Source organism: Mastigoproctus giganteus, chromosome 14 (genome assembly GCF_048544385.1).
Source record: "Mastigoproctus giganteus isolate SK-2022 chromosome 14, ASM4854438v1, whole genome shotgun sequence".
Lineage (NCBI taxonomy): Eukaryota > Metazoa > Arthropoda > Arachnida > Uropygi > Thelyphonidae > Mastigoproctus > Mastigoproctus giganteus.
The window spans coordinates 123244279-123269209 of record NC_143588.1 but is presented as its reverse complement, the minus strand read 5'-3'; the positions used below and the strand labels follow the sequence as shown (position 1 = coordinate 123269209).

General features: G+C 37.4%; 1 protein-coding gene across 1 annotated transcript in view; it reads right to left on the bottom strand.

Moving 5' to 3' along the window:
• LOC150075707 (calcineurin-binding protein cabin-1-like) overlaps window positions 1-24931 on the bottom strand; it is a 1104404-nt gene that overhangs the window by 941933 nt on the left and 137540 nt on the right. Inside the window, exon 8 of the mRNA XM_090388624.1 lies at window positions 7348-7396. Within this exon, the coding sequence (XP_090244750.1) occupies window positions 7348-7396 (49 nt within the window). The remainder of the gene's footprint in view (window positions 1-7347; window positions 7397-24931) is intronic.

Sequence of the window (24931 nt, the reverse complement as noted above, 5' to 3'; positions counted from 1 at the left end):
TTGAGAATCCTGTCCTAAAGCCAGCTTGCTCTTTCAGTTGAATCTCATCAATAATCTGTTAGTAATGACCCTTGTGAACAACTTATAGATGTGGGATAAAAATTGGTTTATAATTTCCAATCTCCTTTCTTATGCAGCAAAACTATGATTGCATTATTCCACTCCTTAGGCACCACACCTTTCCTATTGTATTTTGTGAAGAGTCTTGCTAGTTTTTGCATCATGTCTCTTCCTCCCAATTTTAACAACTCTACAGTAACTTCATCTTCCTCCGGGGCTTTCTGATTCTTCATTTTCTTCAATGCGTGTTCTACCTCATCAGGAAGGATATCAGGTATGTTTTATGTGTTACTAATTTGGGATCCGTCTTCCCCACTGCTGGCATCATTCACTTGCTCCTTGTATAACTCTTTATAGTAGTCTTCTGCTATTTGAATTATGCCTTCTCTGCTATTCATAAGTACACCATCACTATTCTTCAGTTTCAGTATCATTTGTCTTTCTGTATTACTGCTCATTGCTGCTGATTTAAATCCCTTGTTTTCCCTTAATGCTTGTTCTACTTTTCTTGTGTTAAATCTTCTTATGTCCTCTCTGAGTCTCTTTCTAATGGCTTTGCATAACTCAGTATACTCAATTTTCTCCTTGTCAGTGTTTATCTTGCTCTTCATTTGTCATCTTCGGTTCATCATAACAGGTGTTTCTTGACTAATTTTTTCTTCTTTGGATTTCTTTTTCCCTATAGGCTTCTTGGGCTTTATCACTTTCAGAAAGTTGTAATATTCCCCGTCGGTATCTTGGTCCTGAACAGTCTGCAGATTCTCAAACTTGTTCTTAAGTTCCAGTACATACTGCTTTTTCTCCTCTTATGTTATCTCAAAGACCTTCGTATTATTTACTTGAGTCAGTTTTTTCCTTTCTTTTCTTACATCTATATCAAGTGTGCATCTTATCATTCTGTGATGACTTCCAACACATACCTTGTTCAAGACAGCAACATCATTCACGATATATCTTCTGTTAGTGAGAATGAAGTCAATTTCATTAGTTGTTAATCCATTTGAGCTTTTCCATGTCCACTTTCTGTTCACCCTTTTCTTGAAAAAAAGTATTCATTACTGACATTCCTCTAGATTCCGCAAATTCCACAAATCTTTCACCTCTTTCATTTCTTTCACCCATTCCAAAATTTCCTATAGTTCCCCTTTCTGCGCTGTTTTGTCTCTTTCCAACCTTAGCATTGAAGTCCCCCCATAATGATAATGTAGTGAGTTATCTGTTCATCTAGAAGACTCTCAATTTCGGTGTACATTTCTTCAACCTGTTCATCCTCATGGCTCGATGTTGGTGCATAAATCATTATAACCTTTAGCTTATCCCTCTTAGAAATCCTGAGTAGTAGGCTTGACACCTTGGTGATGTTCTTTTGAATTCCAAAATGTTGTTTTTTATATCTTTATGGACCAGAAAGCCAAATCCACCTTCACTCCTTTCACTGTTTCCATTGGTGTACAGCAGATTTCCACTTGATAAACTTATAAGTGATTCATAAACTTATAGACGTTGATTATACTAATGTAAAGAAAATAAGTAGAAAAGAAGTGAAAAAAGAAATAAATTACTTCACAGAGCAAAAACTGAAAGGAAAATTCCTGGAAAAAGTTTGATGCATCAATGACAATTCATCCAGCTATCACTGAATTAGAACAAGCATTTTGTAATGCAAGTACTATTTGCACTAAAATGAGATAGAGGTCAGATGTTGGCAGTTTTAAGGCACTATGTTTTTTGAGAGGCTATTTTCTTAATAATAAAAAATTAGTAATGAATTCTAAGTATTTATTAAATTTAGTTGTGATATTTTACAATAATTTTCATATAATGCTGCTTAGACATTTATGTATAACTTTAAAAAATAAATGTTTGCTCATTCTCTGTATCAGTAAGTTACTTTTATTATAAAATTTGTATATTGGAAATTCTCATTTAATGCTTTTTTCACATTACTATATATAACTTGCAAAAATAAATAATTACTCATTCGCTCTTTCAATAATTTCTATATTTAGTTTTATTGTAAAATGTTTGCATTTTGTAAATTCCCGGCAATCCAATAATTAAATGCAATTACTGAATTACCAGTAGTGAGAAAACCCGGTAAATTTACAATCCCTAATTGTATTGATGTAATCATAAAAATAGATGTAAGTGCAGTTAGATGCAGAATAAAATGGGCTATGAAATTATATCTTTAAGTGGAAAACAGTTTGAGAAGAACACAATGTAAAATATAATTAAATGAAGAAGTGGAAATTAAAGTAAATGTGAAAATATCAGGTTTTGTATTCATTGTACAGGATGCTGGCCTAGGAGTAATTAACAGATGTCAAAAAATAAGAAAGAAAGTTTCACAACTAAAATGTGAAAAAATAAAAAAAATAAAAATAACAATGTATATAAGAAACATACTGTAATATAAACTCAAGAAATTTAGAATTATATGACATTAGATAGAATAGCCAATATTTAAAATATCTAAATATTAAAATAATAATTATTAATTATTAATAGCCAAGGAAAGGATATAATTACATCAATATTAAAAGCGCAAGAGGATAGATTATCTAAGCAAACAATGTTAGGAATGATAACCATGACAATTCATCGAGCACATCATCTAACATTTTGTATATCTAAACCAATGCACTTAAGTTTTAAATAGTAATAGTATAAATATAGAGACGGAAACCACAAAGGAAAATATAGTAGTCCTTATGCATAATGAATGTAAATTTACTAGTACTCCCAAAATGGTTCAACTGTATAGATAAAATAACTTAGTAATTAAACTGCAACAAATATCCAAATACAGTAGACTCTCGATTTTCCGGGATAGAGGATAAAAAAAAATTCCCGGATAATTGATTTCCTAGTTAATCCAAAAATACAGCAAGTCCCCGACATACATAAGAGATACGTTCCAGGACTTATTACGTAAGTCGAGTTTTAACTCGGGAATGACTAATAAAATATTGCTACTATATCCCTGACATGCCAGAATTACAAAAACAACGTAATATCATCAGAAGAATGAAGGAAAACAGTTATTTTTTAATTAGTTTAATTAAAAATTATCTGGGGACAGCGATGAAGTAGCCGGAGTGGTAGATAAGAAAATAAAACATAAAAGGAAGAAAAAACACATGTTATTGTACTGTAAAAACTGATTTGTATTTCGTAGCCTTGGTTATTATAGTTGACTTCATTGGTGCTGATTGCTTCACCGCTTCTGGTATTCTGTCTTTCTCCTTTATTGTGTTCACTATTGCGTTCACTTTAGTGTGTCCACTGACAAATCTGAATTCCGAGCGATACTTGTTAATGTTTGGCCATTTCCATACATCGTTATTATTTTAATTTTCTGATCCAACTCGATTGTTTTCCTTTTCTTCTTACATTTACTAGTACAGCTGTCACTTATTCTCTCAGTCAGCACCATGATAACAGTCAAAATTAAATTTTCCAGAAAGAACTTCACAGGGTTAAGGCGAAAACTTACTATTATCACTCCACCCGAGCTCACATTTTATTAAAGCACATATCTGGAGATCACTACCATAAAACAAAAACAATTTGCACTTTCCGGGTTACTGGGCTTTTCTATTAGTGCAATTCATTATAAACGAGTAGTAAAACTCTATCTTATTGCATTTGCGATAATACCGATAGCTGGAATTCTGTGGGTTTTTACATTATTATAGTGAAATGTGTGGCTCCTTCACTGAAATCTTCAGTCGTATAAAAAATATATAAATAATGATACAGTAAGTCGGCGACTTACTGTATCGAAAAATGTTCAGCAACTTACGTAAAAAGTATGGCGATAGATAAAAAATGAAAAAAACTTAACAGGCACTACTCGCATGTCCAATACGATGTTTCCTTGATTTTTTACAATGTCACATATGGTTTGGTCACCAACGTTATAATGGTTCTTTAGAGATTTAATGGATGCACTGTTTTCAAATTTTTGAGTAATTTCAAGTTTTTGTTCAACTAAAAGCACAACTCTTGCATTTGCCCCTTTCTTTTTTGGAATTTTTGCAAAACATCTGTTTATACCTTTATATAAGATTCCTGGTTGAATTTTTTTTTTAATTTGGAGTCTTGAAGTGTCCCGGTAAATCGAGAGTCTGCTGTATTTGTTGCAGTTTAATTAATATTGGGGCGGGGGGGAAGAAACCAATAAACATTACAGAAAAGTGAGGAATAAAACTGAAGAAAAAAATTTATAGACAGGAAGTAGTATAAAAACACTACAAAAAGAACTGAGATATGGTGGATGCTTACTGGAGAATGAGCTTTATTCTCCCAGCATGCCGGAGTACTAATTCTTTTTAATAGTGTACTACTCACTGTCATATTTCTGCATTATTTTTTTGCAACACCCTATTCTTTGCTTTTTTTTGTATTAGTAGTAGTGGCAAATGATGCAAGAAAGCAAACATATAGTATAAACCAACAGAAAACTTCAATCGTCCATACACTCGAATTTTTTTTTTTTTTTTGGCTGATGCTGCATAAGCTTGCTTTCTTGCATTATATGCCTCCACTAATGCTAATGCTAATTTATTTTGAATGAATTCCTTGGATTCATTCAAACCATCCATCTCCACAACAACAAATGGAAGCTTGTTCCAACGGTAAACCACCCTCTGGCTGAAGGCAAGCGTCTGACACCTATCCTGCAACCATCCTTCCCTCAACTTGAATTTATGCCCCCTCATGTTGGTAGCCACAAAAAGAAGAATGTCATTAACATTTAGCTTACTCAATCAACCTGAAGAGGGCTTAAACTGAAATTGAGGAAAGACAGTTGTCAAATAGATGTGCAGAAATTTGCCTTCAGCCAGTGTGTAGTTGATTGTTGGAACAAACTTCCATCTGTTGTTGTGGAAGTTGATGGCTTAAATAAATTCAAGGAAGAAGTAGACATACGTTTGGAGGAAATGGATGGGTGAAATGGGAAGTTTTTTTTTTTTTTTGTTGGCTGATGCTCTATAAACTTGTTTCTTGTATCATATGCCTCTATTAATGCTATTTAAGGCCTTAAACACATCAACTAGATCTCTCCACAGGTGCCTAGACATTGCAATTTGCAGAAATGAAGCCTTTCTAGTTAAGAGCACCCTTTTGTTCCCTTTACCAACCTAGTTACCCTTCTCTGAACCAATTCCAGAAACTTTCATCCTTCCTAAAGTGATGCCTCCAGATCTGTATACAGTACTCAAGATGTGGCCTAACCATTGATCTGAATGTACAAAATGTTATAACCAAGACAACTATTATAAAGTTTCTGTATATCACTGACAAAACCCATGAGCTGTCCAAGCAGCATGTCTGCACTGCTCAGAGAATTTCATATCTGATTGCCCACAATTACCCCAGGTGTTTTTCGTTTTCCACTATAAAAGGGTAGTACCAAACAGTTACTCTGGGATTACTGCTAACCATATGCAGTACCTTGCATTTGTCAATGTTAAACTTCAACTACCATTTCTCAGCCCACTGACTTATTTTTTTTTACATCTTGCTGCAGTAGCATACTGTCATTATTGTCACTCTACCAACCTTTGTATCATCTGCAAACTTAAATGTTAAGGCTGATATACCTTCATCAGTAGCATTAATAAATATTGAAAACAACAATGGGCTCAACACTGAACCAGAGGACTCCACTAATAACCTTAGTCCAAGAAGAGCGGTGTCCATTGATAACCACTCTGTCTTCTTTCACTTAACCATCCCTTTATTCAAAGCAGTACTTGCCTTAATGCCACATTGCTCCAGTTTGTACAGCAGTATTTTATGTGCAACAGCATCAAAATCCTTCCTGAAGTCCAGGTATACGATATCAAATTATTTTTTGTGTCCAGATCCTTGATCAGACAGCCTATCAGAATGGTTAGACAACTGCTACACTAGTATTTTTTTTTTTTTTTTTTTTTACACCCTTGTCACCTACCAATCACTTTCTTTATGCCTAAGGCATACAGTTTGGATATTTCACCCAATTAAAATAATTAATCTCATCCTTCATCTAAACCTTGGTTTTCCAATAAATGTGCTAAGGCTGTTCAAGAGAAGAATGTTGCATATCGTAATTGGCTTGTTTCTAATTCTTCAGTGTCATTTTCTGTCTACACCAAAGCTCGCAACAATTGTAAAGCAGTTATTAATCAGTCCAAACTAGAGTTTGAACAGGCTAAGAGTAGAAAACTTGCTTCTTGCCCTAATGGTAGCTGAGCATTCTGGTCTCCTGCCAAAGCTATTGGCCACAACTTTTGCCCATCTCTGCTCCCACCTCTGTCCAAACCAGATGGTCTTGTTGTCACTTCAGCCAAGGATAAAGCTGACCTGCTAGCATCCCATTTTTCTTCCAGCTCATGTATTAATGATCTTGGTAAAACACCTCCCACCATTCCCAACACGCTCCATTCAATGCCTCCTGTGGTCTTCCGTCAAAAGGATATCAGAAGGATTTTGATGAATCTTGATGCTAAGAAAGCTCCAGGTCCTGATGGTATTTCTCCACTTGTTCTCAAAACCGTTCTTCTTCTGAATTCGCACTGTTCTTCTGAATTGGCTTCTATAATTCCCGCTCTCTCTTTCAAAACAGTCCGAACACGTGCCGCCACCAGCCAACATCCATTTACTGTCCAACTTTTCATCTTCCTCATTTATTCATTCAACTGCCGTTTTCTGGAACAACCTTCCTTCATTCGTATTTCCTGAAAATTACAATCTACAGAAGTTCAATTCCAATGTCAAGAAATATCTTCTTTCGTCTTCTCAACCTCCAACCCAAGCACAGTACAAATACTATAGGTTCTAATACCTCTCGTGTTTGGGGTTCACATAAAAAAATAAAATAAAAATTAAATTATTTTATCTATACAAATGAACCATTTTGTATATTTTAACTGTATTAGGAAAACTTACATTTTGTATATATTGTGGGACAACCATCTTTAACTATGAGGTTTCCAACTCTGTTTTTTTTTACAATCAAATCTTGTTTTATTACTATCAAAAACTTATTTGCATTGATCTGAATGTATGAAATGCTATATCCCAGACAACTATTATAGTAATGGTCCTCTCATGATGTTAGAATAATAAATTATTTTATTGTACTGTAAACAGTGTTGGTAAATTTTATCAATCTTTAAGGATAACTTCCACTGAGAAAATGACTCATTGAAAACAATTATTATATTTTGATTATATGTAATAACATAATGCAAGAGCACAGTTTTCCTTTATCAAAAAAAAATAAATTCTTACCTTTTGTGCCTCTTCCTCGTCATATATGGCAGTATATATAGAAGGATCACTATTAAAATAAATAGCATTAAATTTGTAATGTAAGATGGAAAAGCAAAGAGAAGCATTAGTTTCATGCAGAAGTAGAAAAGTAATGAATGGTAAAGTCAAAAACAACTTGAAGACTATAACAAAGTTTTAATGAGAAAAAGATCCAACTTAATAAATATATAATAATAAAATAATATTTGATGTAAAATATTTTCTTAATGAATCATATTTTAAGTATAATTTAAGTATATGTTAAAGTTTTAAGTATATATGTTGTACAACATTGATTTTAACAGAATATATGATGAAAGGAATATATATTTTTTCATGAATACATACTAATACATTATTTTTTTTTTTTAAATCTGATGTTTATTTCACTTTTTCAGTATTCTAAGCCAGAAGGGAATATCTGGATTACATGGCTTCCATAACAAGTTTATATATTTATTTATTTTTCTTCAAAATGGTGCCTGCTGACAATGTTTTCAACCCAATGTTTCCAAACAGTATTTTCATCAAGATGCATCATGATTAGCCAACCAAAAAGTACTAACCTATCTGAAACTTCCTATAATCAAACTTGTCAATTTTACAAATATATGTGGTTTCAGTTCCAATCTAAATAATGTCAATTTCTAGCTACAATCTGCCAATGTTTTTCTGATGGTCTCAATTATTTGCCTCAACCACTAGTCATCCCAGTTGCCCTAATTATTTGATCTATGATTTCTTTCATCATCTGTGCACTAATATTGCTATTATTTGTTAGAAATTTACTTCTCTTTTTGATCTCTCCAGTCTTAAAACATCTTTGTCCCAATTCTGAAAAACTATTCTGTTGTCATTATCATTCTCTAACTCTAATAATCAATCAGAATAATTTGACTTGGACTGCAAAGTGAATCAAATTGAATCAAGTTAAATTTTTAGAAGTAACTGTGGTAATTTAGTTTTAATTTTAACTTCACTAGTAGGTAAAGTATTGGTAACAGTTTAATCCCTGAGTGGATTTAAATTCAATTGTAAACTTAAATTTTGTAATCTTTCTAAATTAAAATTTTATCTAAATAATGTGTACTACAAGATCCACTTTCAATACATTAACCAAGGACATCACGATTCAGTTGGAAATTCCCGAGGGCATTTCTGGTGTAAGTCATGAGGTCATCACTTGTAAAGCCTGTGACATGTATTCTAAGGTTGCTCCAATACACAAACTAAGATCAACTAACAATTCTTTTCTTTGCCCCCAATGTAAAAAGTGTTCCGGTCTCAAATTAAAATTTGATACACACCTAGAAGAATTAAGTCACTGAAAAGATGGATGTAAGCCCTAGAAACGAATTTAACTATGAGTTCATCAGGAACCCAATTTTATCTTATGATGCACCAAGTGATGTGCCCCCGATTTGGTTCCCAGAATAGAATAGAATAGTCAAGTGTGTGATCTTGCGATTGAAGGAGATTCAGTTTTATTGGGAGACACTATTGTCAGGTAAATGGGCAACATTTTTCTTTTATAATAAAGACAAATAGTCTGTAACCAGGGTGAGTTTGCTATGCGCTACAACTGATGATGTTACCAACAGATTGTCAGATTTTAAGGGGTGTAAAGAAACACTATTATTCATGTGGAGACTAGCAGTATTAAATGAATACAACCTGAAGATTTGTTAGAAGAATATATGACCATGCAAAAAAAGTATTGATTTAATTCAGATTGTGTATGTGTCTACAGTTCGCTACAACTGATGATGTTACCAACAGATTGTCAGATTTTAAGGGGTGTAAAGAAGCACTATTATTCATGTGGAGGCTAGCAGTATTAAATGAATACAACCTAAAGATTTGTTAGAAGAATATAAGACCATGCAAAAAAAAATATTGATTTAGTTCAGATTGTGTATGTGCCTATAGTTCTGTCCAGACAGAACAGATGAATTATATTAGCATTTTAGCATTAGTAGTAGAGGCATATGATGCAAGAAAGCAAGCTTATGCAGCATCAGCCAAAAAAAAAAAAAAAAAAACACTTCCATTTCACCCCTCCGTTCATTCGAAATACCTGTCGAGCTGAGCCTTAAATTTATTTCGGCTATCAACTACCACAAGAAGGGATGGAAGTCTGTTCCACCATCCAACTACAAGCTGGCTAAAGGCAAATTTCCGCACATCTATCCTACATCTGTCTTTTCTCAATCTGAATTCATGCCATCTCAAGTGATTATTTTGAACAAGAGGAATCCCATCAGAATTGAGCATGCTCAAACCATTCAAGGCTTTATACACCTCTATCAGATCACCTCGCCGGAGTCTAGTCCCCAGACACTGTAATTGGCAAAACTTAAGCCTTTCTTCGTAAGAGCAACCCTTTGTTCCATTCACTAATCTTGTTGCCCTTCTCTATATTCATTCCAGCAGCTCCACATCCTTCTTGAAATGAGGCCCCCAGACCTGTATGCAGTACTCAAGGTGTGGCCTGACCATTGATTTATACAAGGGAATAATAACCTCATTATCCCTGCTAGAAAAATTCCAGTATATCATTGACAAGACACCATGAGCTACTATTGCAGCCCGTCTGCACTGTCAGAGAACTTCATATCTGCTTGCACAATAACCCCCAGGTCCTTTTCATTCTCTACCACTGTCAGCGCAGTACCACAGAGCTGATACGTTGCTCTGGGGTTGCTGTTTCTCATATTCAGTACTTTACATTTGTCAATGTTAAGCTAAACTTCATTTGCCACCTCTCAGCCAATCTGCTCAACCTTTCCAGATCCTGTTGCAGCAGCATAGCATTAGTAGTGTCCCTTAACAACCCTACCAACCTTTGTATCATCTGCAAACTTGGACATTAAGCTTGATATACCATCATCAATATCATTTATAAATACAGAAAACAATAATGGACCCAACACTGAACCCTGAGGGCCAACACTAATAACATTAGTCCACGATGAGCAGTGTCCATTGATTACCACTCTATGTCTTCTCCCACTCAACCATCCCTTTATCCATAGCAGCAATTTGCCTCCAATGCCACACTACTCCAATTTGTGCAGCAGTCTTTCATGTGCAACATGGAAGACTGCTGCAAAAAATTTTGATGCTGCAAAAGTATCAAAAGCCTTTCTAAGATCCAAATATATAATATCAAAGTTATTCCCTGCATCCAGTTCTTTTGTGATTACATCATAGTATCCAATCAAATTGGTCACGCAAGACTTTCTCTTAACAAAACCATGCTGTGTCCGAGCTATAACTGAAGTCTTGTCTAGATGATCCTGCAGTGCTTCTTTAACCAGGGCCTCCATTAATTTTCCTTTAACAGAAGTAAAACTCACAGGTCTATATTTATTTGTGTCAGCCTTTCATCCTCCTTTGTGAATTGGGGTTACATTTGCACATCTCCAGTCCATGGGTACCTCCCCTGAGTTCAAGAAAGCTCTCATAATTATGGCTATGGGTTTGCTTACTTCCTTTGCTGCCTCCTTTAATATAACTCGATAGATCCTATCCATCGCCAGGTGCCTTTCTTGTGTTTATCTTCAACAACTTCTCCCCCACTTTACTCTTAGTTATTAGAAGATTATCTAGCTTACTGCCAGAGTTGAATACACCTCTGGCATTCCCCTCGCTGAATAATTCCTCCTCATGTGTGAATGTCGATGCAAAATATTCATTTAGTTTGTTAGCTACCTGAGCAGGATCATCAACAGTTGAACCATCAATATCAAGTGGACCAATCTGATTCATCCCCTTCCTTCTAGAGTTTACATAAGTAAAGAACTCTTTACTGTTTTTCTTTGCATTCTTTGCCAAAGATTTCTCATAATCTGCCTTTGTCTGCCTAACCTCCTTTGTAACTTGGTTACAGATCAGCTTATATCTATCATAGGCTTCTGTGTCACATGTTAATTTATATGTATCCCGTGCATTTTTCTTCTCTGCCATATGTCTCATTAGTTCATCTGACATCCATTTTGGCCTAAACCTTGAACAATATTTCTTAGTTGGTATGTAAAACCTAGTATCTTCCAAGATAAGTTCTTTGAATGCTTCCCATTGTGAATTTGCTGTTGGAAACATCATCATTTGGTCCCACTGTATAGAATTTAAATACTGTCTCAGACCATTGTAGTCGCCTTTATGAAAACAAAAATCCTTCTCTTTACCCCTGATGGTTGTTATCTCTTTTGAGTAAATCCCACTTCAGCACACTGTGATCACTGCCACCTACTAGTTCCTATATCTGCAGATTCTTAATGCATGAAGAATCACTACTGATAATCAGATCAAGAATATTACTCCCTCTAGGTGCCTCCCGAACATGCTGATGTAGAAAACAATCATCCAATAAATCCACAAAAGCCTTGCTAGTGTGTGAGTGACCAACCCACAAATTCCAGTCAATATCTGGGAAATTAAAAATCTCCCATTATAAGACTATCTGATTTACTGGCCCACTATTTCCCTGTACAGTTTCTTATTATACTCATCAGAGTCATTAGGCCTATAGCACACTCCTACTCTCAATTTTGATCTCCCAATGCTGATGTCACGCCAAACTGACTCGACATTGCACTGTCTAGTGATGTTGACTGGCATCACTTTCTTGGATTTTATGTGTTTCTTAACTATTAGCATAACCCCTCCTCCCTTACTATCCTGTCTATCCTTTCTGTACACATTGTACTCCCCACATTCCAGTCTTTGATATCCCAACAATATCTGCCTTTGATGTTTTGAGCAATACCTCAAATTCATCAAATTTATTTACCAAACTCCTAGCATTGGTATACACGCAAGTATACATGCACCTGTTCCTATACTTAGCTACCCTAGCACAACCCATATGTGTTTACTTGTACCGCAATGACTCCCAGCAGTCTCCGAAATATCCTGCATCTTGTTTTCCAGGCTGCTGCTCATTCCAATAGAAGCAGTGCAAGAATCACTTTCACCTCTGCCGGTGGCTACTGTTAATCTATTAGTCCTTGTATCCCCCCAAGCTGGCAGTTTTCTGACTCACCTAACACTGCCTCGATAGCATCAGCAAATATTCTTGCACCTTTTCTATTTAAGTTTATCCCATCCCTGTAGAAGCAGTCTCTCCTGTTAACAAGTACAGACAAGGCTAAAAAAATTCTACCCCTTGAGCCTTGCACAATCTTTCCAGGGCCGAATTGATCGACAAGGCTCTCATCATATACTCCCTCCTATTGAGTCTGGGCAGAATTGCAGACACTTTCAAATTCAACCCTAATTCATGGCTTTTTTTCAACAGCGACCTGTACTTGTTAAGTAATTCTGCCAGTCTCCTACTCTTAATATCATTAGTGGCAACGTGTACAACTATATCACCCTTTGTGCTCTGAAAAGATGATATTTATTATAATATAATATATGATATTATTAAAGATGATATTATATGCCGAAAGTCTGGTGGATTAACCAAAGACTTGAGGGTATTTGCAAAGATTTAGGGCAGGGGGATTTTATCACTATGGCCCACACTTGTAGATAAAAGAAATCTATTTTATAGAGATAGTATTCATTTGAACAAAGGTGATGCAAGGATTTTTCCATTATCACTGAGGATACATTAAAGGGAAACTGCTAGTTAGGGAGGAGAAAATGGTATACTGATCCACATTTATCTGGGGATAAATTCAAAGTAATGCTTAAGAAAAACTCAAGAATTCTTGTTTGTTACCACAACAGCCAATGGCAAGATGTTCTCAGGTTAACAAGTTTCAAATGTGCAGAATGAAAAAGATAGGGAACACGCCTAAATAACTTCCAGAGGTGTATCAGGGTAATAAACTATAGAAGAATTCTTAGTCTTATCTGTGACAGAACTAAATTATACCTACATGCACATGGAGTGTTCTCAATAAAATGGGAGAATTCAATCTCCTGATTAGGCCAACTAATACTGACAGAATAAAGCAAACAGAAATGTGTTGCCACCCAGAAATTGAGGATGTTGAGTTCCACTATGGTATGTATAAAGTATTTAGGAAAGACAGGCAAGACAGCAAGGTGATGGGGTAATGATTCTTATCGAAATCAGCCCGAGTGTGAGAGGAGTTTTTGCTGAGTCAAAAGTTACATCTGCCACCGTCTGTGTCATGTGAGTTAGTTGGAGGCAAAGGTATATTATAAGTAAGAGGAATCCTGACCAGATGATAGTGAAAATTATGACAAGAAACTCTATACACAGATGGAATGAGCAAGTAAGTGTGATTGCCTTATTATGTGTTACTTCAATCTACATCTAATTGATTGGACTAAGTGGTAAGAAAACTCATAATAGAGCGCCAAATTTTGAAATAAACTAGATGATTATATTTGTACTGGCATGATAGAGAAAAAAAAATAGAAGTAAAATTATTATAAACCTCATTTCAACTCACAAATCAAATGATAGCAGTTATAGCATAGGACTTATAGTACCACCAATGGAAGGCAGTTATTAGTCGGAAGATGAAGATATTGCAATAGTTAAAAGTAGATACGCAGATTTTAATTTCAGAAAACGAGGGCTATGAGAGCTTCAGGCACTACAAGGTTATTAATTGATAGTGGCAGGGTGAATATATTAGAGGCAGGTTGAATATATTCGAATTATGGAATATTTTTAAAGCAATAATCACAGAAGTCATAAATGCATATCATATCATTAAGGAAATAAACAGGGCATGAGTAGGATACTGAGATGGATGAACACAGAACAGGCCAGCCTAATGAGCAGAAAAAGATAACATGGGAAAGTTACACAGCGATGAAAAGCAAAGAGGCCTATGACAGCTACAAGTTTATCAGCAATAATAACAGAGATAAGGTAAGGCAGACCGGGTATGACAAAGCACTGGCAAAGGGAGCATAGAATGGAATCAAGGAGCTTTTCTTTACATAAATCAGAATTGACACAATTGATATTGCCAATGAATTGAATAGTTACTTTGCAACATTCTTTACTAACAAAAATCTCTCCATAGTGAAGAGTTTTTGTTACTAAAGAATCAAAAACTTTTGGGTATGAATCAAACACTCTTCATAACTGTACAAGTGAGGCCAATACATATGATATTAATGATTTTGAAATTACTGATGACTGTTTATCCAAGCCTAAAGGTAAGTAAGACTGGAGTCAGCATTAGTAGAGGCATATAATGCAAGAAAGCAAGATTGGGCATTAGTAGAGGCATATGATGCAAGAAAGCAAGCTTTAACATTAGTAAAAGCATATGATGCAAGAAAGCAAGCTTATACAGCATCAGCCAAAAAAAAAAAAAAAAACCCCTTCCCATTTCACCCATATGTTTGTCTAGTTCTGCCTCGAATTTAATTAAGCTGTATGCCTTCAGCATTGGGCATGTTGTTGTTGTTTTTTGGTTTTTAGGAGCATTAGCAACGAAGGCCATACTGCTCCAGGGATATGCGGTGGTTATTCCCTGACATTTCCGCATCCTCTGTATTTGGTGGTGACGGGCTCAGACCCCGGTCTAATCAAGAAGAGTGTGCTAAGCACCGCTGCTCCTACCCACCTGGCTACGGAAGTGCCCGCATTGAGCATGCGCAAACCATTCAAGGCCTTATACAATTCAATCAGATCACCTCACAGGTGCCTAGTCTCCAGACACTGTAATTTGCAAAACTTAAACCTTTCTCTGTAAGAGCAATCCTTTGTTCCATTCACTAATGTTTCCCTTCTGTGTACTCATTCCAGCAGCTCAACATCCTTCTATAAAATGAGGCTGTCAGACATGTATACAGTAGTCAAGGTGTGGCCAGACCATTGCCTTATACAAAGAGATAATCGCCACCTTTCTGCTGCTAGAAAAATTCCTGTATATAATTGGCAAGAAACCATGAGCTACTCTTGCAGACCTTCTGCACTGCTCAGAAAACTTCATATCTGACTGTACAATTACCTCCAGGTCCTTTTCATTCTCTACCAACTTGAGCATACTGAGTGCACGCTAAGTAGCACACAGTTGATATGTTACTATGGGGTTACTGCTACCCATATGCAGTTGTCAATGTTAAATTTCAGTTACCACCTCTCAGACCATCTGCTCAAATTTTCTTGATCCTATTCCAGCAGAGTACTCTCATTAGAGTCATTAACAATGCTGCCAACCTTTGTATCATCTGCAAACTTAGATATTAAGCCTGATATACCATCATCATTGTTGTTTTCAAATAGAGAAAACAACAATGGATCCAACACTAAACCCTGAAGGGGAGATCCACTAATAACATTAGTCCACAAAGAGCAGCATCCATTGATCACCACTCTCGCTATCTTCTCCCAATCAACCATCCCTTTATCCATAGCAGCAATTTGCCTCCAATGCCACACTGCTCCAATTTGTGCAGCAGTCTTCCATGTGCAACAGTATTAAAAGCCTTCCTAAGATCCAAGTATATGATATCAAGATTATTCTTTGCATCCAGTTCCTTTGTAAGGACCACATCATAGTATCCAATCAAATTGGTCAGACATGACTTTCCTTAACAAACCCATGCTGTATCTGAATTATCACTGCTGTCTTGTCTAGATGATCCGGCAATGCTTCTTTACCAGTGACTCCATTATTTGCCCTGGACCAGAAGTCAAACTAATAGTTCTGTAATTACTAATGTCACCCTTTGATCCTCCTTTATGAATTGGAGATACATTTGCACATCTCCAATCCGTGGGGGACTTCTCCGGAGTCCAAGGATGTTTTCATAATTATGGCTAAGGGTTAGCTTACTTCCTTTGCCACCTCCTTTAATATAACTAGATAGATCCCATCCACCGCAGGTGCCTTTCTTATGTTTAACTTCAACAATTTCTCCACCACTTTGCTCTCAGTTATTACAAAATCTTTTAACTCCCTGTTAGAAAATATCTGGCTCTCTCCTCTTTGAATAACTCCTCATGTGTGAATGTAGATGCCAAATACTCATTTACTTCGACAGCTATTTGAGCATGATCATCAACAGTCAAACCATCGATATCTCCAATTCATAAAGGAGGATCAAAGGGTGCCAGGGGCAAAGGTTGATGACGTTGTAGAGCAGATATCATCTTTTAAGGGCACAAAAGGTGATATAGTTGTACACGTTGGCAATAATGATATCAAGAGTAGGAGACCGGCAGAATTGCATAACAAGTACAGGTCACTGTTGAAAAAAAGCTGTGAAATAGGGTTGAATTTGAAAGAGTGTGCAATTCTGCCCAAACACGATAGGAGGGAGTATATGATGAGAGCCTTGTCGATCAATTCGGCCCTGGAAAGATTGTGCAAGGCTCAAGGGGTAGAATTTTTTTCAGCCTGGACTGTACTTGTTAACAGGAGAGATTGCTTTTACAGGGATAGGATATACTTAAATAGAAAGGGTGCAAGAATATTTGCTGATGCTATCGAGGCTGTGTTAGGTGTGTCGGAAAACTGCTAGCTAGGGGGGAGACAAAGACGAATAGATTAACAGTAGCCACTGGCAGAGGTGAAAGAGATTCTTGCACTGCTTCTATAGGAATGAGCAGAAGCCTGAAAAACAAGATTCAGGATATTTCAGAGACTGCCGGGAGTCACTGCGGTACAAGTAAACACATGGGTTGTGTTAGGGTAGCTAAGAAGAGAAATAGGTGCATGTATACTTGCGTGTACACCAATGCTAGGAGTTTAGTAAATAAATTTGATGAATTTGAGGTATTGCTCAAAACATCAAAGGCAGATATTGTTGGGATATCAGAGACGTGGTGTCACACAGATATAAGGAATGCAGAACTGGAATTTGGGGAGTACAATGTCTACAGAAAGGATAGACTGGATAGGAAGGGAGGAGGGGTTATGCTATTAGTTAAGAAATACATAAAATCCAAGGAAGTGAAGCCAGTCGACATCGCTGAACAGTGCAGTGTCGAGTCAGTTTGGTGTGACATAAGCATTGGGAGATCAAAATTGAGAGTAGGAGTGTGCTATAGGCCTAAAGACTCTGATGAGTATAATAAGATACTGTACAGGGAAATAGAGTGGGCCAGTAAATCAGAGAGTCTTATAATGGGAGATTTTAATTTCCCAGATATCGACTGGAATTTGGGGGCTGGTCACTCACACACTAGCAAGGCTTTTGTGGATTTATTGGATGATTGTTTTCTACATCAGCATGTTCGGAAGGCAACTAGAGGGAAGAATACTCTTGATTTGATTATCAGCAGTGATTCTTCATGCATTAAGAATCTGCAGATAAATGAACCACTAGGTGGCAGTGATCACAGTGTGCTGAAGTGGGATTTACTCAAAGAGGTAACTACCATTAGGGGTAAAGGGAAGGGTTATTGCTTTCGTAAAGGCGACTACGATGGACTGAGACAGTATTTAAATTCTATACAGTGGGACCAACTGATGATGTTACCAACAGCAAATGCAAAATGGGAAGCATTCAAAGAACTTATCTTGGAAGCTACTAGGCTATACATACCAACTAAGAAATATTGTTCAAGGTTTAGGCCTAAATGGATGTCAGATGAACTGATGAGGCATATGGCAGAGAAGAAACATGCATGGGATATATACAAATTAACACATGACACAGAAGCCTATGATAGATACAAGTTGATCTGTAACCAAGTTACAAAAGAGGTTAGGCAGGCGAAGGCAGATTACGAGAAATCTTTGGCAAGGGATGCAAAGAAAAACAGCAAAGAGTTCTTTACTTATCTAAACTCTAGAAAGAAGGGGATGAATCAGATTGGTCCAATTGATATTGATGGGTCAACTGTTGATGATCCTGCTCAGGTAGCTAACAAACTAAATGAATATTTTGCATCGACATTCACACATGAGGAGTTATTTAGCGAGGAGAAAGCCAGAGGTGTATTCAACTCTAGCAGTAAGCTAGAGAATCTTGTAATAACTGAGAGTAAAGTGGAGGAGAAATTGTTGAAGATAAACACAAGAAAGGCACCCGGGGTGGATGGGATCTATCCAGTTATATTAAAGGAGGCAGCAAAGGAAGTAAGCAAACCCTTAGCCATAATTATGAGAGCTTCCTTGGACTCAGGGGAGGTACCCACAGACTGGAGATGTGCAAATGTCACCCCAATTCACAAAGGAGGATCAAAGGCTGACACAAGTAATTATAGACCTGTGAGTTTAACTCCTGTTCCAGGAAAATTAATGGAGGCACTAGTTAAAGAAGCACTGCAGGATCATTTAGACAAGACTTCAGCTATAGCTCGGACACAGCATGGTTTTGTTAAGGGGAAGTCTTGCCTGACCAATTTGATTGGATACTATGATGCAGTCACAAAGGAACTGGATGCAGGGAATAACTTTGATATTATATACTTGGATCTTAGAAAGGCTTTTGATACTGTTGCACATGGAAGACTGCTGCACAAATTGGAGCAGTGTGGCATTGGAGGCAAATTGCTGCTGTGGATAAAGGGGTGGCTGAGGGGGAGAAGACAGAGAGTGGTAATCAATGGACACTGCTCGTCGTGGACTAATGTTATTATTGGAGTTCCTCAGGGCTCAGTGTTGGGTCCATTACTGTTTTCTGTATTCATAAATGATATTGATGAGGGTATATCAAGTTAATGTTGAAGTTTGCAGACGATACAAAGGTAGGCAGGGTTGTCAAGGACACTACTGACACTATGCTGCTGCAACAGGATCTGGAAAGGTTGAGCAGATGGGCTGAGAGGTGGCAAATGAAGTTTAACATTGACAAATGTAAAGTACTACACATGGGAAACAGCAACCCCAGAGCAACGTATCAACTCTGTGGTACTACACTGACAGTGGTAGAGAATGAAAGGGACCTGGGGGTGGTTGTGCAGGCAAATATGAAGTTCTCTGAGCAGTGCAAACGGGCTGCAAGAGTAACTCATGGTGTATTGTCAATGATATATAGGAATTTTTCTAGCAGGGATAAGGAGGTGATTATTCCCTTGTATAAGGCAATGGTCAGGCCACACCTAGAGTACTGTATACAGGTCTGGAGGCCTCATTTCAAGAAGGATGTAGAGCTGCTGGAACGAGTACAGAGAAGGGCAACAAGATTAGTGAATGGAACAAAGGGTTGCTCTTACGAAGAAAGGCTTAAGTTTTGCAAATTACAGAGTCTGGAGACTAGGCACCAGCGAGGTGATCTGACAGAGGTGTATAAAGCCTTGAATGGTTTGAGCATGCTCAGTGCTGATGGGATTCTTCCTCTCGCTCAGAATAATCACCTGAGAGGGCATAAATTTAAATTGAACGGAACTGAAACGGAAAGACAGATGTAGGATAGACGTGAGGAAATTTGCCTTTAGCCAGCGGGTTGTTGGTTGGTGGAATAGACTTCCAACCCTTGTCGTGGAAGTTGATAGCCTAAATAAGTTTAAGGCTCAGCTGGACAGATATTTTGAAGGAACAGAGGGGTGAAGTGGAAGTGGTTTTTTTTTTTTTTTTTTTGGCTGATGCTGCATAAGCTTGCTTTCTTGCATCAAATGCCTCTACTAATGCTAATGCTAATCAAGTGGACCAATCTGATTCATCCCCTACCTTCTGGAGTTTACATAAATAAAGAACTCTTTGCTGTTTTTCTTTGCATCCTTTGCCAAAGATATCTCGTTATCCACCTATGCCTGCCTAACGTTTGTGATTTGATTACAGACCAGCTTATATCTACCATAGGCTTCTGTCTCACCTGTTAATTTATATGTATCCCATTGATTTTTCTTCTCTGCCACATATCTCCTTAGTCCATCTGACATCCATTTAGGCCTAAACCTTGAACAATAATTCTTAGTTGGTATGAAACCTAGTAGCTTACAAGATTAATTCTTTCACTGCTTCCCATTTAGAATTTGCTGTTGGTAACATCATCAGTTGGTCCCACTGTATAGAACTTAAAAAATCTGAGACTGTAGTCATCTTTACGAAAGAAAAAACCTTTCCCTTTATCCCTGATGGTAGTTACATCTTTAAGTAAATCCCACACGAGTACACTGTAATCACTGCCACCTATTTTGCAGATTCTTAATGTATAAATAACCAGTGCTGATAATCAGATCAACAGTGTTACTCCCTCTTGTTGCCTCTCTAAGGCAACAAGAGGGAGTGCTACTGTAGAAAACAATCATCCAATAAATCCACAAAAGCCATTAGCAAGCTTTTGTCAGTGACCAAACCACAAGTTCCAGTATCATAAGACACTCTGATTTACTGGCCCACTATTTCTATGTATAATTGTTCATAGTACTCATCAGAGTCATTAGGCCTATAACAAACTCCTACCCTTATTTTTGCTTTCCCAGTGTGTATGTCATGCCAAACTGACTCAATGTTGCACTGTCCATCTTCTGTCAACTGGATGCACTTCCATAGATTTTATGTGTTTCTTAACTAACAGCATAACCCCTCCTTCCTTCCTATCCTGGCTATCGTTTCTTTTACACAGTGTATGTACTCCCCAAATTCCAATTCTGCACTGCTTATGTCTATGTGACAATCTCTACTCCAAAAATATCTACTGCTTTTGATATCTTGATGAGCACATCAAAGTCATTAAATTTATTTACTCCTAGCATCAGTTTTAAAGCAATTATACATGCACCTGCTCTTACTCTTAGTTGCTCTAACACAGCCGATTTATTTACTTTTTTTTTTTGTTTTATGACTCCCAGCAGATCTTGAAATTCCCAGCAACCTGCTTTCTGAGCTGCTGCTCATTCCAATAGAAGCAGTGCAAAAATCAATTCCACCTCTTCCTGAGGCTACTGTTAATTTATTAGTCTGTGAATTCCACAAAGCTAGCAGTTTTCAAACTTGCCTAACATTTACTTGATAGCATCAGAAAATATTCTTGCACCCTTTCTATTTAAGTGTATCTCATCCCTGTAAAAGCAATCCCTCCTGCTAACAAGCACAGACCACACTGAGAAAATTTCGACCCCATGAACCTTACATAATCTCTCATCATGGACTCCCTACTATAATGTCTGGGCAGGATTGCAGACACACTTTCAAATTTAACCTTAACTCGCGACTTTTTTTCAACATTAACCTGTACTTGCTAAGTAAATCTGCAGATCCACAATTTATGTCATTAGCGCCAACATGTACAACGATATCACCTTTTTTATCCCTAAAAGATGATATCTGCTCTACCATGTCATCAACTTTTGCCACTGGCAGACATACATTGGTAGTATTTCACCTATCATTTTTGCACAATATATTTCCTATTTCCACGACAATTGAGTCACCAACATAACTAGCTCCTGTGGGACCAGTGTATTCTGCCCTGAAGTTTGCCGCTGTGTTGCCTGGTGCATAAGGATGAGCTCTGTCATTCAGTTGAGCAGCTCAGAGTTTGAGGAGGCATATACCCAACTCTTCAAACTCTCATAGACACCCATCAGAACATTGAGTTGGCACCTAATTTCTTCATATCCTCTGCACCTAGCACACGCACACAAAGACATCCTCCATGGCTAGAGCATGTCCTGTTTGAGATAGGTCCGTAAACATGTCACACCTTGCACAGTGCAAATGTGTCCCGAATTCACAAAGGGGGATCGAAGGGTGACACGAGTAATTACAGACCAGTTAGTTTAACTTCTGTTCCGGGTAAAATAATGGAGTCACTGGTTAAAGATGCACTGCAGGATCATCTAGACAAGACTGCAGCAATAATTCAGACACAGCATGGGTTTGTTAAGGGAAAGTCTTGTCTGACAAATTTGATTGGTTATTATGATGTGGTTACAAAGGAACTGGATGCAAAAAATAATTTTGATATCATATACTTGGATTTCAGGAAAGCTTTTGACACTGTAACGCATGAAAGACTATTGTACAAATTGGAGCAGAATGGTATTAAGGGTAAGTTGCTACAATGGATAAAAGGATGGTTGAGTGGGAGAAGACAGAGGGTGGTAATCAATGGTTGCTGCCCTTCATGGACTAATGTTATTAGTTGAGCCCCACAGGGTTCAGTGTTGGGTCCACTGTTGTTTTGTATATTTATCAATGATATTGATGAAGGTATATCAAGCTTAGTGTTGAGGTTTGCAGATGATACAAAGGTTGGCAGGGTTGTTAATGACAGTAACGGCAGTGTGTTACTACAACAGGATCTAGAAAATTTGGGCAGATGGGCTGAGAAGTGGCAACTGAAGTACTGCATATGGGTAGAAGTAACCCCAGAGAAATGTACCAACTGTGTGGTACTACACTTAAGGAGGAAGAAAATGAAAAAGACCTGGGAGTAATTGTGCAGTCAGATATGAAGTTTTCTAAGCAATACAGACAGGCTGCCAGGGCAGGTCACGGGGTGTTGTCAATGATATACAGGAATTTTGCTAGCAGGGAGAAGGTGATTGTCCCTCTGTATAAGGCAATGGTCAGGCCGTGCCTTGAGTACTGCGTACAGGTCTGGAGGCCTCATTTTAGGAAGGATGTCGATTTGCTTGAGCGTGTACAGAGAAGGGCAACAAGATTGGTGAGGGGGAATGAAGGGATCCTCTTACCAGGAGAGGCTTAATTTCTGCAAATTGCAGCAGCTGGAGACTAGGCACCTGTGAGGTGATCTGATTGAGGTGTATAAGGCCTTCAATGGGTTGAGCATGCTGAATTCTGAAGGGATTCTTCCACTTGTTCAGATAACATAAGGGGGCATAAATTGAAATTGAGGAAGGACAGATGTAGAATAGAGGTGTGGAAATTTGCCTTTAGCCACCGGGTGGTTAATTGCTGGAACAAACTTCCATCTGTTGTTGTGGAAGTTGATAGATTAAATAAATTTAAGGAGGAATTGGACAAATATTTAGAGGGGATTGTTTTGTAATTTTTTTTTTTTTTTTTTGCTGCATAAGCTCGTTCGCTTGCTTTCTTGCATCACATGCCACTACTACTACTCCTACTACATTTTTTTTAGACTGTGATGCGTTGTAGAATCACCCCCTTTGGGCAATTCTCCAGCCTGCACCCAAATGTGAAAGTTACCTTTCTTCCAGCGAATACAAGTTCTTTAGTTCAGCTGATGGACCAAGATGTTATAGCTTCCTTTAAACTTTTATTTCCTAAGAAGATCTTTTTTACAATTGGTAGAAGCTACTGGTGGAATAGTCAGTCTTTCAATTCAAGCATATTGGAGGAATTATAACATTCTTGATGCTGTAAAAAATATTGAATTTGAGTTGGGTGAAGTTAAGAATTCAACAATGAATGCAACATGGAAAAAGCTGTGGCGACAAAGCTGCACTAAAGAAGCCACGGTCAAAATGCCGGAGGTAGTTGAGACTGCGAGAATTGGCAAAATGATTAGTGGAGAGGAATTTGAAGAACTGGAGCTGGCAGATATCACTGAAGTCCTTGAATCTCATAGAGAACACTTATCAGTGGATATTTTTTTTGCAATTTGAGGAAGATAACAAAAATGACAAAACCGAAGATGGTGCACACAAAAATTTGGCCATGAAGAGACTAGCTAAGTTTTTAACACTTGCAAATCAGCTTAACCAAGAAGCTCTGGATATGAATCCTAATTTGGATGAGTTTTCAAATTTTCACAGAACTTTATCATTGGCTTTAGTTCCTTAGGAAGAAATTTATAGAGTAAAACAGCATGCTTCTAAGCAAACAATTTTAATTATTTTTTTTCAAAAAGTGGCAGATACTGTGGCAAGTTTATCACAGGAAAACAGTGACGAAGGAGCAATGAATTTAAATTAAAAATATACAGTTAAGTATTGACAAGATTAATTTTATGGTCATTTGTGATTTCTTTTTGTTATTTTCTTACTGAATAAAGACAATTTTTTTTCAATTTCTTTGCACATTTTTTTTTTTTTTATACAGGTGCGAAATCCTCATTATGTCATAAAAACTATATTTTCCATTGCGTGGATTTGGACTGCATGGTGTTTTCCCAGAATGTAACCCCCGTGCAAATCGAAGGATGACTTCATATATACAGAGTGATCACTGAATTATGACCACCCCTATGAAAACTGAATGAAATGCATTGACCACGTGAGGTAAGAGAGTGCAGAGTTAGTCGACCTACATAACACAGATATGGTGTCGGTAGTTCGGTAGGTAATAAAAAAAACAAAAGAGCATGATTGGTAAAAGGAAGGATTTATTGGACTCTGAGAAAGGACAAATTGTGGGTGCTCGACGAGTTGGTGCTTCGATTTCCCAAACGGCTGAACTGTTGGTGTTCGAGAGCCACCGTAGTTAAAGTGTACCAGGATTTTCATCAAAATGGTCAAACTACGACCCAACAGCAAAACTGCAAAGGTCAGCAAAGGGTTGATGTTAGAAGTGAGCACCGGGTCTGACGACCCGTACAGGCGAATAGGTGCAGCACTGTTGAAAAGTTGACTACCCAATACAACGTGTCAACCCGGGACAATACCTGGCATGACCAGGCATCACACACTCGCACATATGGGCTATACCAGCAGACGACCCCTACGGCATCCTCTCCTAACCAAGGTTCATTTTCATAAAACTCGCCTAGTGCAAAGAGCATGCAAGTTGGATGTTAG